Below are 14,193 nucleotides of genomic sequence, written 5' to 3'. Positions count from 1 at the left end.
GATAAAAAGTAAGCGGAGCCAGCTCACTCAGAATCGATACAGCTATAGCACATTTTCAAGGATACAGATATAATCCAATTCAAGTCATGCCTCACTATCATCAGATAAACCCTGATACGAGATTCTAACTGTGCAAATGTTTCTGAGCCCCCATTATGTGTGAAGTCCTATTAGAAATTACTCAACAGATATTCCCTAAGTACTAGTTCATACTGTAAAGAATACTAATTAACTGTAGGACTCATACTCTTAATAGGTTGTAAATTAATAGGAAAGATTTATAAAGGTTATATTTAAAAACAATTAGAAAAACAAAACTTAAATATTCCCAGTACAAATGTTCCATAGCATTGCTTACATGGCCTCAGAATGGTAATAACATGCTGTATTTGTGTAGCTCTGACCTAACCACAGTTTTTCAGGGTATCTGCTACATGTAATGAAAAGAATCCCATCACCTGGTATTCACACCCTGTTGAAATTTCATCCTAGGAAATTAACCGTTTCCATTGTAATATTATAAAATGCACCCATTGGAACTTGTGTGAACTCAGGCCACACAGCCACACCACAGACTATAAATTAAGTATCAGCATACTATTTTTCAGGGTTGCAAGCTCATTTCTCACTTTTGTTCAAGAAATGATGGATCAATAGTGCCCTCTACTGGTTACTTGTAACTATTACCAAACATGATCTAACAAGGTACTTATTTGAAACACATCTTCCTAACTAGGCCATTTAATAACTGAGCCTGTGCTACTTGGCTCAGCTCCTCACAGTGAAATGAGAATAGCCTACATATTACACTTGAAACTAATATAAAATAATATTAAATGTCAACTGTAATTAAAAAATAAAATTAAAGAACAGCCTACTTACATTTAGACTTCATAAATTTCAAGTGTCATAAATTTAATCACTCTTTACTTAGTTTAGGTCTTCCCAGTCCTCTGGAAGTCCTGACACAATTTTTTAAATTAATATTTTAAAATACACTAGAGTCGCCCTAACCAGTTTGGCTCAGTGGATAGAGCGTCAGCCTGCGGACTGAAGAGTCCCAGGTTTGATTCTGTTCAAGGGCATGTACCCAGGTTGCTGGCACATCCCCAGTAGGAGGTGTGCTGATCAATGTTTCTCTTTCGTTGATGTTTCTAACTCTCTATCCCTCTCCCTTCCTCTCTGTAAAAAATCAATAAAATATATTTTTTAAATGGGGATAAGTGCACCCACCCTTAAAAAAAAAAAATACACTAGAGTCAATGAATGGATAGAGCTGATCACAGTTGTCCCAAGGAATGTAGATATTAATTTCCAGCACAACTGAAATCTATTTGTGTGACGCACTGGTTTCGAAGGTCTAATTTAGTCAATCAACTAATCAATAAATGCTTTCGTATTCACTTAGCAGTGTGAAGAATCAGCTAGCAATATGGGGGATGCAAAGAAGTAAAATGTAGAGAGCCATTCACCTACCTGATCTTCTCCATAAACTTCATTCTCATAGAAGGATTATTTGGTATCTGAGAATCTCCCATGGATTTCCTAATACCCAAAATGGTGCTTAAGTTTGTTACATGAAAACTGCAGCTTCTGAGCCTGCCGTTATGGCTCAGTGGTTGAGCATCAACCTATGAACCAGGAGGTCACAGTTTGATTCCTGGTCAGGACACATGCCTGGGTTGCAGGCTGGATCCCCAGTAGGAGGCATGCAAGAGGCAGCCAACTTATGATTCTCTCTCATCATTGATGTTTCTATATCCCTTTCTCTTCCTCTCTGAAATTAATAAAAATATATATTTTTTAAAAATACACCTGTGTCTTCTGAATCTGATCATTATTCCATGCTCATTCTTCCTGTCAAACATAATTTTTGTTCACGTGTTCCCTAGCATACAAAACACCATGATTAATGGACATCTATCCATTGCTCTTACTGCACTCATTTTCTACCCAAACTGTACTGCGTAGCTGAGGGGAGCTGTTCACCTGATTGATGTGGTTGCTTTGGCACAGCCCCTGTTTGCGTGTGTTGGTGAGTGCATGTGTGTGCACTGTATGAGGAGCCTCCGGGTCACTCCCCAGTCTCTATCCTGTTCCAGATGTACATCACAAGCACAATTAAGACGAAGAGCAGCCGACTGGCCAAGCCAGTGCTGTGCCTGGGGACCCTCTGCATGGCCTTCCTGACGGGCCTCAACCGGGTCTCCGAATACAGGAACCACTGCTCCGATGTGATCGCAGGCTTCATCCTGGGCACTGCGGTAGCCCTGTTCCTGGTAAGTCAGCTTCCCTCTTCCTACCTTCCTCCTTCCTGTGCCCTCAGAGAGGCTGCCCAAGACCATGAGGAGTCAGGTTCCCAGTCATCACAGTTCTAAACCCAGTTCTCTGGCTGAACCTTGCGAGTTGCAATTATTCTCCAAGTATTATGCATCCTATTGCTGCAAGGATGATTTCTAAAGCACCCTTTCCTTCAGAAATGTGATTGCCTATCCCATGGGGATGGGGGAAGATTGCCCAGGGGAGAATGGTTGCTCCACTTTCTTCAACACTGGGATTGGGATTGGGATTAGGGGCTGGGACTGGGGCTGGACAGACTAGTGATTTGCATACCTTCACGCCATGTTCTAGCATATTTGTTCACGGTGTGTGGGGAGAAGCTACGTGTTGCCTGGGGGAAGAACAGGGAACAAAGAACGCTGCTGGAAGCAGGCAGCCCCCTCCCCAGCATCCCAGGACACTGAGCTCCGGCCAGCTTGCATATCTCACTCAGAAACAGGAAAACTCTCAGCTAACCGCAACCTTCTTAGAAGCCTGTTATTATGTGAGCATGCCCTCGGACATCTTGTTTCTGCTACAAGTGGCTTCTCAACAACATATGATACTCTGCCTAGAGAAGAGCTGTAAATGATACCGTTTTCTCCATATCTTTATAATTCTGATGATATTTTAGTTTCTCAAATACATGAGGATCTGGCTACCTCTTCAATTAGGAAATCTCTCAATCCTAGCAGGATTGGAAGAGATGAGGTTAATTTTTATTGTTTTTGTCTTTTTTTTTTTTTTTTACAATTTTATTGAGGTATGATAGGCCTATAACATATGGCGCAAAAAGTGTACAATTTGACCAATTTTGACATATAGATATGTCCTCTCTCACTAGCCCTCTCCTTCCCCGCACTCCCAAGCTACCTCTGATCTTCTTTTCCTCACCCTATATTAGTTTGTCTTCCCTAGGATTCCATAGAAATGGAACCATGTAGAATGTAATTTTTTTTTTCTGGCATCTTTTATCCAGCATAATTATTATGAAATTCGTTCGTGTTGTAGCATGTATCAACAATTCATTCCTTTTTCTTGCTGTATAATATTCTATTGCATGGGCATACCATGGAGGTGTGGGTTTTTAATAATCCTCAAGGATTTAAAATAGGCCCAAAATGGTTTACAGTCACTCACCAGGCCTGGAGAGCCACATGTTCACAGTATTCAGCCAGCTTCCCCTCTGAGACTGAAGCCATCACGGTCTGGATGTCCCCTCCCATTCTGCAGTCAATCAGACTGGCATCTCACATAGAAGGATCTCACAGTCCTGTGACTTCACTCCTCCTTGTCCTCCCCAACATATATAAAATACACACCTGCCTCTCCCAACCACTAACAGTTTCCCAGTGTTTTTGCCGGCTAAGATTCACACAGAAAATGCTCACATTTATTCAGAAAACTGGTTGGGAAACTCCATTCTAATTCAAAATCATTTTTAACGGATTTAGGCTTTTTTCTGTAGTGAAAGGTGGACTTAAGTGCAAACTCATTAGTCAACAGAGCCAAATATCAACAGTACAACGATTGAAATTTCTTTTGAGAGCCAAAATTTTTAAACTTCTTCTAACACCACTTCTTCAAAATAGATTCTCCCAGACAGTGGTATTTTGTGGAAGAGCCACACTCAAGGGGCCAAAGAGCCACATGAGGCTCACGAGCTGCAGTTTGCCAACCACGGCTCTGGGTAAAGGCACAGCAAGAGAGGTGCTGAGGACATTCTGAGGCGCTGATGTCTCCGAGGGGATACTTTCCTAAGGTTGCTTTTTTTATTTTTATTTTTATTTTTTTTATTTATTTTTTTAAATATATTTTATTGATTTTTTACAGAGAGGAAGGGAGAGAGAGATAGAGAGCTAGAAACATCGATGAGAGAGAAACATCGACCAGCTGCCTCCTGCACACCCCCCACCAGAGATGTGCCCGCAACCAATGTACATGCCCTTGACCGGAATCAAACCTGGGACCCTTCAGTCCTCAGACCAACGCTCTACCACTGAGCCAAACCAGCTTCGGCTAAGGTTGCTTTTTTTAAAGCAGGAAAGACTAGAAGTGACTTCAGAGAGGATAGAGTTTTCAAAGAGACCCATCAATACCACATAAATGAGATGGCTCAAAAGGAATCCAGCCAGTTTTGTTGTCCCTCAGTCCTGGAGCCTGCCAGCCCCAGCTAGAGAGAAAGAGCAGTGTTGACTATCCCCCCAAAAATGTGATGGGTTTTTTCTAGGAAATCTATAAAAATGTTTTGTGTTAGCTAAGGCCCCATATACAGATTCTGCTTTGACATTAAACTTGTTCTCTCTCAGGGGCTCATAGCCATGCTTCCTACTGTGTAGCCTATCATTGGCTTCCCAACTGATGGCAAATGTCAAAATTTGTTTTCCACAAATGATCTTTTTGTAAGACCCAGCCTTGCTGTTGGGTTGCTCCGCAGGTGACAGACCACACCGTAACTACATGTGCACACGTACACAACCTCACAGGCACACTCAATAACCTGGAATATGGGAGGGGGAGGGTGTTATAGAAAAGACTAGGAGCATTCCAAAGCAGAGGCTTGGAGAGTAGACAGAAAGAGGAGAGAGTCTGAGAAGAGGAGCATACTTGGGCCATATGTTCATTACTGTTTTGTGTTTCCAATGAAGATGAGGATGGTGGGTGGAGGGGGAGATTATTAGTTGAGCAATTACTATTTACCCTACACTGTATGCGCACCAAATCATGTGCCGCTAGGACAACCCTCCCAGGATTCTTATCTTCATGTCATAGATGAGGAAAGTGAGGCTCAAAGATAAGGAACTTGCCCAATGGCTAAAGTCAATAAGCCATGAATCTAACCTGGGTGTTTTCAACTCCAGAGTCTCTTCAACTTCAACACCCTCCACTTCTCTCATTTCCTGAATGGAGGGAGTTTAAGCAGAGATGTGGGGAGGGAGGAAATATTTATGAAAATGTTCTGAGGGGTTGGAGGAATGACAGGAAAGATTCAGAGGCACTGGATATAAAGACAAAGATGCAGAACAATGAAAGAAAGAGCGTGGGAAGAAAACTCTAATGGGCAACAGAAGCAGGCCAGATGGTAAAAACAGACTGAGGTATGAAAGAGAAATAAAGAAGATAATGTAGTAATTAGAGGGAACGTTTCTTAATGGAAACAACAAAAGTGTCACTAAGGAGTTATTTAATCTCAAGCATAGTGTGGTCACATAATTTAAGGGTGATCATTTTGGGTAGAAGTTAAAGACTAACAGTGAATGAGTATTTGCTCTATGTTGGACACTTGTTAAGAGGCAAACTATTATAGCAGTGTGAGCTATGGAGTTTAAATCTCTGTATGACCTTGGGCAAGTTATCTAGCTTCTCTATGCCTCCTTCCCTAAGTTGTAAGATGGTTGAGGATGAAGTCAGTAAAACTCTAGGACAATGCCAGACAAATAGTTGCCCTCAATAAATGTTTTATAACCATCGTGTCTTTTCATCGTTATGGATTTATGAGGTAGGTATTATACTACCCTCATTTCACAGGTCAGGCTCCTTGGGTGGATGGATTATCATTGGCTGTCTGGGGATGAAGCAGGTGCTTCCTCGGCACTTAGAATGTGCTCAGCAGGCAACCTGCCCCAGGTCGTTCCATGGAACCTGCCCACTGGCTCAAAGGAAGAAGTCACTATGGCAATGACATTCTAAGGGAACGGCCTGCCACTCTCAGAGATGGCCAGGCACTGAAGGCTGTGGTCTGACCCAATCTTTTCACCCCTCATCCCGCAGGGAATGTGTGTGGTCCATAACTTTAAAGGAACACAAGGATCTCCTTCCAAACCCAAACCCGAGGATCCCCGTGGAGTACCCCTCATGGCTTTCCCAAGGATAGAGAGCCCTCTGGAAACCCTAAGCGCACAGGTATAGTAAAGTGGCTGAAGCAACCAACCCCACAGGCTCAGGCCTGACCCTGAGAAGGGCAACTGTTCCATTCAACTGTTCTATTAAAAGCGGGCACCACCGCATCTGCCCAGCGGCAATAAAAGTCTGGTGGGAAGGCCCTCAGGAACCTCACAGCTTCCCTCCATTAGTCCCACCTTTATTCTGGGGCGTGGCCATCATGAGACCTCAGGAAGTTCTTAGCCTCATGTAAACCTCTGCTGCTTCAGGATACCTTGGCCTCCAGGAAAATAGCACAGTTAGGAAATCCAGACCAGTTGCGTGGGAGGTCCATTTGATGTAGTTACGAGGACAACATTTGAAGAGAAGGCGGTTTTGTTATATGTATGGACAGGTGTACACTAGAAGCACCTTTACAAGGTTATTAACAAAATAGATGCACCCGTCCTTTCGGATCTGTTCCGATGACAACCATCAAAACCTCGATGCAGCAATTCTTGCTGATCACTTATTTACACCAGGGGTACAGAACACACTTAGCCACACCATCCTTGCCCTCAAAGAACTCTCAGATGATTAGGGAAGGCAGATGTCAGTGAGTCATCATAAGTTGGCATGATGAATCACAGGTCCAAGATTTTCTGTGTGAATATAAGTGAAGAAAGATAAATTCTGTCTGAGAAGACGGGGAAAGCGTGGAGAAGATGGCATTACTCACTCACTCACTTTTACCTTGGACAGTTGCGAGGGGCTTTACAAATAGACTCTGCTGTGAACAAAAACCTATTGAATCAATAGTATCATCCCCATTTCCAGGTTAAATATAGGAATACTGAAGACCACGGTATTAAATCACTTGCCCAAAACCATATACCTTGAATGTCATAGAGCTAAATGAGTAGTTCTTTAAGTAGAGAGTGATTTCTTCCCAAATGTTTACTTTCTATAACAATCTATCTTGAAATCTTGTTTTCATTTGGCCTTTTCTTATTAATCCATTTGTATAGATCCTGCAAAGGAAAGTAAGTCACCTCCCCCTACAATAGTGTGTGTCTTATATCAGTACAGCATGAAAATATTTTTCACTATTTTATTTAAAAATTATTAATGCCCTAGCCAGTTTGACTCAGCGGATAGAACATTAACCTGTGGACTGAAGGGTCCCAGGTTCTATTCTGGCCAAGGGCACATGCCCGAGTTTTGGGCTTGATTCCCAGTAGGGGGCATGCACGAGGCAGCCGATCAATGATTATCTCTCATCATTGGTTTTTCTATCTCTCTCTCCCTCTTCCTTCCTTTCCGAAATCAATAAAGAAATATATTTTAAAAATAAGTAAATATTATTAACTACCAGTCATCTCTCTATGATAACTATCCTCTTAAATGTTATCAATAAACCAGAAGAAAAATCCAATAAAGCTATTTCCATCTTGGGAAAAATATGTAGGGCTCTCCCTTAAATCCAGTGCCAGGTATTTTATTTGTTTATTTTCTCTTAACCTGTATTAAGATGAAATTTTTGACTCAGTCTAATTAGAAAGAATGTACTGAAAAATATCTTACTGGTTTATTTATATATATAGCCTGTTGATGCAGAGGAATGGCAGATTAGCTTAAATAATAAGACCTTGTAATGAAATGGTGAAATAGACCCTCCCTCATTTCCCCCCCTATCTAATTATGTCTCTGTACCTGGTGACATCAGAGTGGTTCCCTCTATTTTTTTAAGTGAAGCAACTAAAGACAGAGGTCGGTTTGAAAAAGAAACAGAAATATTTGCTGAGTTCCACAAACATGTCAATCTCTGTACCTTGTAAATGCTGTTTACTTCGCCCCGAACATTCCGGTCTAAGGACACCTTGTTCCCAACCGTCCTTCCTCCCAACATTGCTCAAGCGTTACCCCCTGTCTGAAGCCTTCTCCAGATCCCTTCTCTCTTCTCTTCAAGACCATGAGTATTTGACCAGGCCATGAGACAACCAGGCCATATTTTGAGAGATATATTTTCATTTACATTGAAAAATGAAGTGCCAAACAGGGTTTCAAAAACTGCTATTCACAGGAAATATTTTAAAATTTCTTTTAATTAATATAGTGATTTATTGCTCACAAGAGGCCATGGTGGAACTGCTTTCACATATCTTTGCACTCGTGTAGATCACCTCATCTGGGTACAGCTTGAGGTCTTTCCTGAAGACCAGGCTTTGGCCAGAAGATCCTCAGAGTCCCTCTGGACTGCCCCTCACAATTAAAGCCAAGAATATCCCCTCACATCTGCCTCCTACAAAGACCTAGAGATCTTTGAGGATCTGAACTATGTCTTTCTTACTCTTCTTATTTCCTGGCATTCACTAGGTGTGAAATAATGTTTGGTGAGTAGACAGGTGCAAGCCAGAACCAAAGCCTGAACTAGACACCTGAGTCAAAACGAAGAACCTAAAATCAGGCCATAGAACCTTGATGGAAATTAGGAATGTATGAGCAACAGAGAAACAGGACTAGTGCAGACTAGTTCGAGTGACGCTACAGGAAGTTGGATGGAAGTTCTTACCTCTTGAGTGATGTCTTCCATACCAATGTGGGAGATTCAAGTAACCACCCACCTGCTGTTAATGTCAAATATTTCCACAGGGTTAGTGAGGAGAATATTCCCTTTATTTGTTGATCAAGAAAGGTGGCTTATAATGAGCCACCACATTCAATCTCACAAGAATCCTGCAGTTGGCATCATTATTCTATTTTATAGATGAAGTAAGTAAAGCACAAAGTTTAATTGCCCAAGGTAGCCCAGTCAAAATAAAGACACAAGCCCATCTATTTCTAAAGGCCCACCTATTTCTTTCTTTTTTTTAAATTAATATATTTTATTGATTTTTCACAAAGAGGAAGAGAGAGGGATAGAAAGTTAGAAACATCGATGAGAGAGAAACGTTGATCAGCTGCCTCCTGCACACCTCCTAATGGGGATGTGCCCACAACCAAGGTGCATGCCCTTGACTGGAATCGAACCTGGGACCTTTCAGTTCACAGGCCGACACTCTATCCACTGAGCAGAATCAATTAGGGCAAGGACCATCTATTTCTAAAAGCCCTGATTTAATTCAAGGGAGATTTCATTTTGAAGTCTGCAACTCTCAGCATTGAAAATGGAAACATGCCATAGGGGTTGGGTGTGTTTGAACTGAGTTACAGCTCTTCCCACATAAATATGTATGCCCTGCCTTTTCCCCTGAGGGCAAGAGCTCCCCTGTGCAATTCCAACATCCGTGTTTTCTGTTAGAAGCTAGTCCTTTGCCATTTCTGAATTAGAGCCATCTACCCAGGAGGAGGATCTGGGGAATCTGAGAGGAGATCTGAGCCTCTCCTCAAGAGGAGGTCACATCTCCTCTTGAGCATCTCTTCAGATCACCATTCACACCCATGAAATCCATCCCATTGTTCAAAATACCTCAAGGAGGAGAGTAGATTGTCTGGATGGGGAGGGTACCCAGTCACCCCTCTTTCCTTCCTCCTGACACTTTCTTTCCCCTATGCCATAGAGAGTCCCCAGAGCTACTGTGTTGCTTTCCTCTCTCAAATATCAACTCAAATTTGAGTGTCTGCCTTCTGTGATTCCCCTTGGTTGGGTCGATGGAAATGGGGTGCATTTTTCTAACATATTTCCCAAGTACTGAAGATAAACCAGAAAGTAAATAATTACAGAATGCAAACAAGACAAAAATGGCCACGTTTCTGAAGCATTATTCTGTGGTCCTATAGAGTTACTGTGATCTTAAAGACACTGGCTGCAAGCCAGCCACACTCTACACGCCCACGTTCCCCAGAGCAATCAAGCTTAGCATGGCACAATTTATCTCCCTGTAAACAAAGAAACTAGAGATGAGACTATTGTGTTAACTCTGGATTTGGTGTAAAGTCTCCTTGTATCTCCAGATTGAGGGTGGGGTGGGGGAAGGACTTTCTTTTTCTTTTTCTTTTTCTTTTTCTTTTTTCTTTAACACACAAGAATCTAATCCATGGGAGATCCAAATGCCTGGGCCTTACTCCAGGAGATTCTAGTTCAGCAATTTGGAGGTGAAAAGATTATATTTAAGAAAAATTCCCAGAGGAATTCTAATGGCCCCCTTTATGCCAGTGATATCAAAGATTTCATATTCTAAGTAGAAAAGAGGACTCAGAGAGAAAGAAATCTGCCCAAAGTCACCCATTTAGTTATCTTAAAGTGTTGGATGACTTTATCTTGACCTTTTACTCTTAAACGGAATAGTATAAATGACCAAAGTATTAGTCAAACATCAATTTTCAAAAATAAAGCACATTATAACACAGTTATTTTTCACCTTATGGTAAAAATGCACCCAATTTTAATTTTTACCAATATGACAGATAAGAGTACCTTGAAAAATACAAAATAGTCAATTTCTAAAATTTTTAGTTGAGCTCTCAAACTGGAATCAGGAAACCTGTAATAATTAATTAGAGTTATAGCCACAGGTTCTTAAGGTATTTGCCAATTCTATGGACTTGGGAGCTGAGGATGAGATGGGGAAAGTGGATGGGAAGAGGTTAAGTTCAAACAAAAGAGGAAGCTTTGGGCTGCAAAAGGTGGGGGTTATGCAGTTAACCCTTAAACAACATAAGGGTTGGGACCTGACCTCCAACACACACACACACACACACACACAGAGAGAGTTGAAAATCCATGTATAAAATATGACTCTCCCCAAACTTCACTAATAGTCTACTATTGACCAGAAGCCAATAACATAAACAATCAATTAACACATATTGCATGTTATATACATTATATACTGTATTCTTATAATAAAGTAAGCTAGAGAAGAGAAAATATTATTTTAAAAATCATAAAGGAGCCCAGCCAATGTGGCTGAGTGGTTTACAATCGACCTATGAACCAGGAGGTCTAAGTTCAATTCCCAGTCAGGGCACATGCCTGGTTTGTGGGTTTGATTCCTAATAAGGGGCATGCAGGAGGCAGCCAAACAATGATTCTCATCATTGATATTTCTATTTCTCTCTCCCTTTCCCTCTCAGAAATCAATAAAAATATATTTTTTAAAAGAAAGAAAGTCATAAAGGAAAATACATTTACAGTATTTATTGGAAAAACTCTGCTATAAGTGGACCCACACAGTTCAAACCCATGTTGTTCAAGGGTCAACTGCATATATAAATTATATAAACAAAAGATAGGGGTTATATAAACAAGCATATAAACTAAAATCGACTACAAAAAGCTGCAATCGTAGGAGATTTTAACACATTTCTCTCTGTAATTAATAATCAAACAAAATATAGTAAAGACATGAAATTTAAAAAGGTGATCTAATGTGCATTATGTATAATCCTTCTCGAAACACATAAAAACAGACCACATAGAAGACTATAAAATAAGTTTCAAGGAATTTTAAAGAATCTATTGTATATTATACAGACTATATTATCTAGAAAAAAATTTCAAAAGTACCTAAAAAAAATGCCCATACATTTGAAAATATTAAACTCACTGCTATATAAGTCATGACTCAAAGAATAAATAATATGGAAAATTTTCAAAAATTAGAACTGTCCAATAATAAAAACACTATAATAATAAAGGCATAATATGCAAATTAGACTGATGTCCTTCAGGATGACCTTCAGGACAAAGCCAGGGCTCTGAGGGAAGCCCGGGTCCCGGGTGCCAGAGGGAAGCTGGTGCCAGCAACCAGGGAAAGAAAGGCCTACTCTTGCAGGAATTTCATGCATCGGGCCTCTAGTTACCTTATAAAAGATGTGGGAGATAGCTATAGTTATTTGAGATCCTATATATAGTGAGTAAGTATACCATAAAGCCGAAACCGGTTTGGCTCAGCGGTAGAGCATTGGTCTGCGGACTGAAAGGTCCCAGGTTCGATTCTGGTCAAGGGCATGTACATTGGTTGCAGGCACATCCCCGGTAGAGGGTGTGCAAGAGGCAGCTGGTCGATGTTTCTCTCTCATCAACGTTTCTAGCTCTCTATCTCTCTCCCTTCCTCTCTATAAAAAATCAATTAAAAAAAAGTATACCATAAAGCAAAATTATATACAGAGAACAAATTTAGATGAAAAAAATAATCTGATTTGGGTTGATAAATGAGGGAAGATTTACCAGGAGAGGTAATAATTTCAGAGATCTTCAAAGAGCATATCAAAGAGAGGGAACAGCCAGGGCAAACTCGAGGAGTAGAGAAAGCAAGAGATAGTCAGGGGGAGAAAATGAGTGTGTGCATGTAGGTGTCAATCGACCCAACGCTCAGATTTTATCTGCTTGTGTTTGCAGAATCACTCTGCCTCCATGACCGAAGTTACCTGAGACGGGCTGCTGTGTCCCAGGCTGTTTTTTGTTTTTTTTAATCACCCTCCAATTCGACACTTCAAGACACACAGTTACTCGATGTCAAACTGTGAAGACAAGTATTATGTTTATCTAGTTAGAGGCTAATGTTTTGTACATTTTTGTATGAGGAAGTGATGTAGCTTGCCCTGATTTTTATTTTATTTTTTTGTCAGCTTTAATATATTTATGCCAGAATTTCAAACCAACAAAATTTTCTTCTTGTTCAAGTGTGCATTGAAGAACCACATATATTCAATGATTGATGTTGTTTTGTGATATTTGTACACAGATCTTTTCTCAGTTTTATAGACACAGAAGTAAAATTAATATTAACAATTCACTTTAACCGTTTATTATCACAGTTGCTGCCTCCTCCAGAATTTTTGAATATAAATGAAAGTTAACTTTTGAGTTGCAGGGAGGACAATGTTGGGAAATGGCAAATCTCAAAATCAAATTGTACAAAAAAAAATATTACTTTTCAAAAGTACTTGGTGTTCTGATCTCTTAATGTGTCATTGCATTCTAAGTTAAAGTAATATATTAATGAAGTCACTTCGTTAAACAATTGGCAGAAAAATCCTGAATTTGAGGGGTATTGGGATTATATGATTCTTTCTTAGACAACGGTCTCTCCTATCTAAGAAACTCAAGATGATTCTGGAATTATGCCCTTATGCAGACATGTGACACTAGCCTTCTTTCAAAGGCAGCCAGCACCAGCCTCCCCTGTCAACTCAATAGTTTTGTATATCATATTGTATGGACTTTATATGAAAATGAATATTTTACAGTTTGCACAGTATTATTTTACAGAAAGGTTATCAGAGCATCTACAACCCAGAGCCCAGAGCAACAGCTTGGTTTTGTGACTTTTAATTGTTCTAGAATTCTTACTGCATCTCATTTTCCTAGCATGGTGATAACCGATGTGAAACTCCTTTAAGGGAGGAGCTCCCTTGTCTGTACCTATCTGAATGTTTTCTTGACACTTCCATGTTGGCTGTTCTTACATTTTTTTGTACATATTTTTTTTTTTCTAAAAAGAAGGAAAGAAAAAAGTTATCACAAAATCTATTCTGGCTCATGTCCTTTGTTTTAAGCTTCATCCACTGGGCAGAGTTATTGGAATTGTCACAATGAAGTGTCCTCAGTACAATTTATATTTTGCAGTTCCAAGCCTGCTGAGCTAAATCCTAAAAGAGGCTGCCCATACAGCACCGATGTTAGAATCCGGGTCTGCCTGGCTCACAATTCCACTCTTCCCACTACATCAAGATACCTTCAATGTATTCAAAGGCTTTTTGTTTTCTCAAAAACAAAAATTTACCTCCTTAGATGGTTCAGGAGTGGTATAGGTAAAAAAAGAAAAAAAAAAAAAAAAAAAAAGCATGCCATGAGAAGTATGGATTCTGTTTATGAGAAAGAACTTGCAAGCCCAATTTCAGACTGATTCATTTTCTAAACATATTTTAGGATTTTTATTTTATAACAACAGTGAGAGTTCAACTCTATTTCATGCTCATAGAAAGGCATTCTGGAAAATGCTGTCAGGCTGTACTGATTTTACATTACCAGTTTCTTGCCTCAATGAGAGGCCATTTAACTATCTA

The 14,193-nt window shown here is 40.2% G+C and overlaps 1 protein-coding gene across 3 annotated transcripts in view; it reads left to right on the top strand.

The window, feature by feature from the left end:
* Positions 1–13,656, top strand: part of PLPPR1 (phospholipid phosphatase related 1) — a 175,285-nt gene extending 161,629 nt beyond the window's left edge. Inside the window, exons 6-8 of one of the 3 annotated variants that reach the window (XM_084898436.1) lie at positions 2,103–2,279; positions 6,091–6,222; positions 12,524–13,656. In XM_084898436.1, the coding sequence (XP_084754562.1) occupies positions 2,103–2,279; positions 6,091–6,222; positions 12,524–12,556 (342 nt within the window). In that variant the 3' untranslated portion in view covers positions 12,557–13,656. The remainder of the gene's footprint in view (positions 1–2,102; positions 2,280–6,090; positions 6,223–12,523) is intronic. The other 2 variants (XM_084898437.1, XM_084898438.1) reach the window with 2 other exon arrangements.
* Positions 13,657–14,193: the final 537 nt, after the last annotated feature.

Source organism: Pipistrellus hanaki (genome assembly GCF_964339955.1).
Source record: "Pipistrellus hanaki genome assembly, chromosome: 11".
Lineage (NCBI taxonomy): Eukaryota > Metazoa > Chordata > Mammalia > Chiroptera > Vespertilionidae > Pipistrellus > Pipistrellus hanaki.
This window is presented reverse-complemented; position numbering and strand designations above follow the sequence as displayed.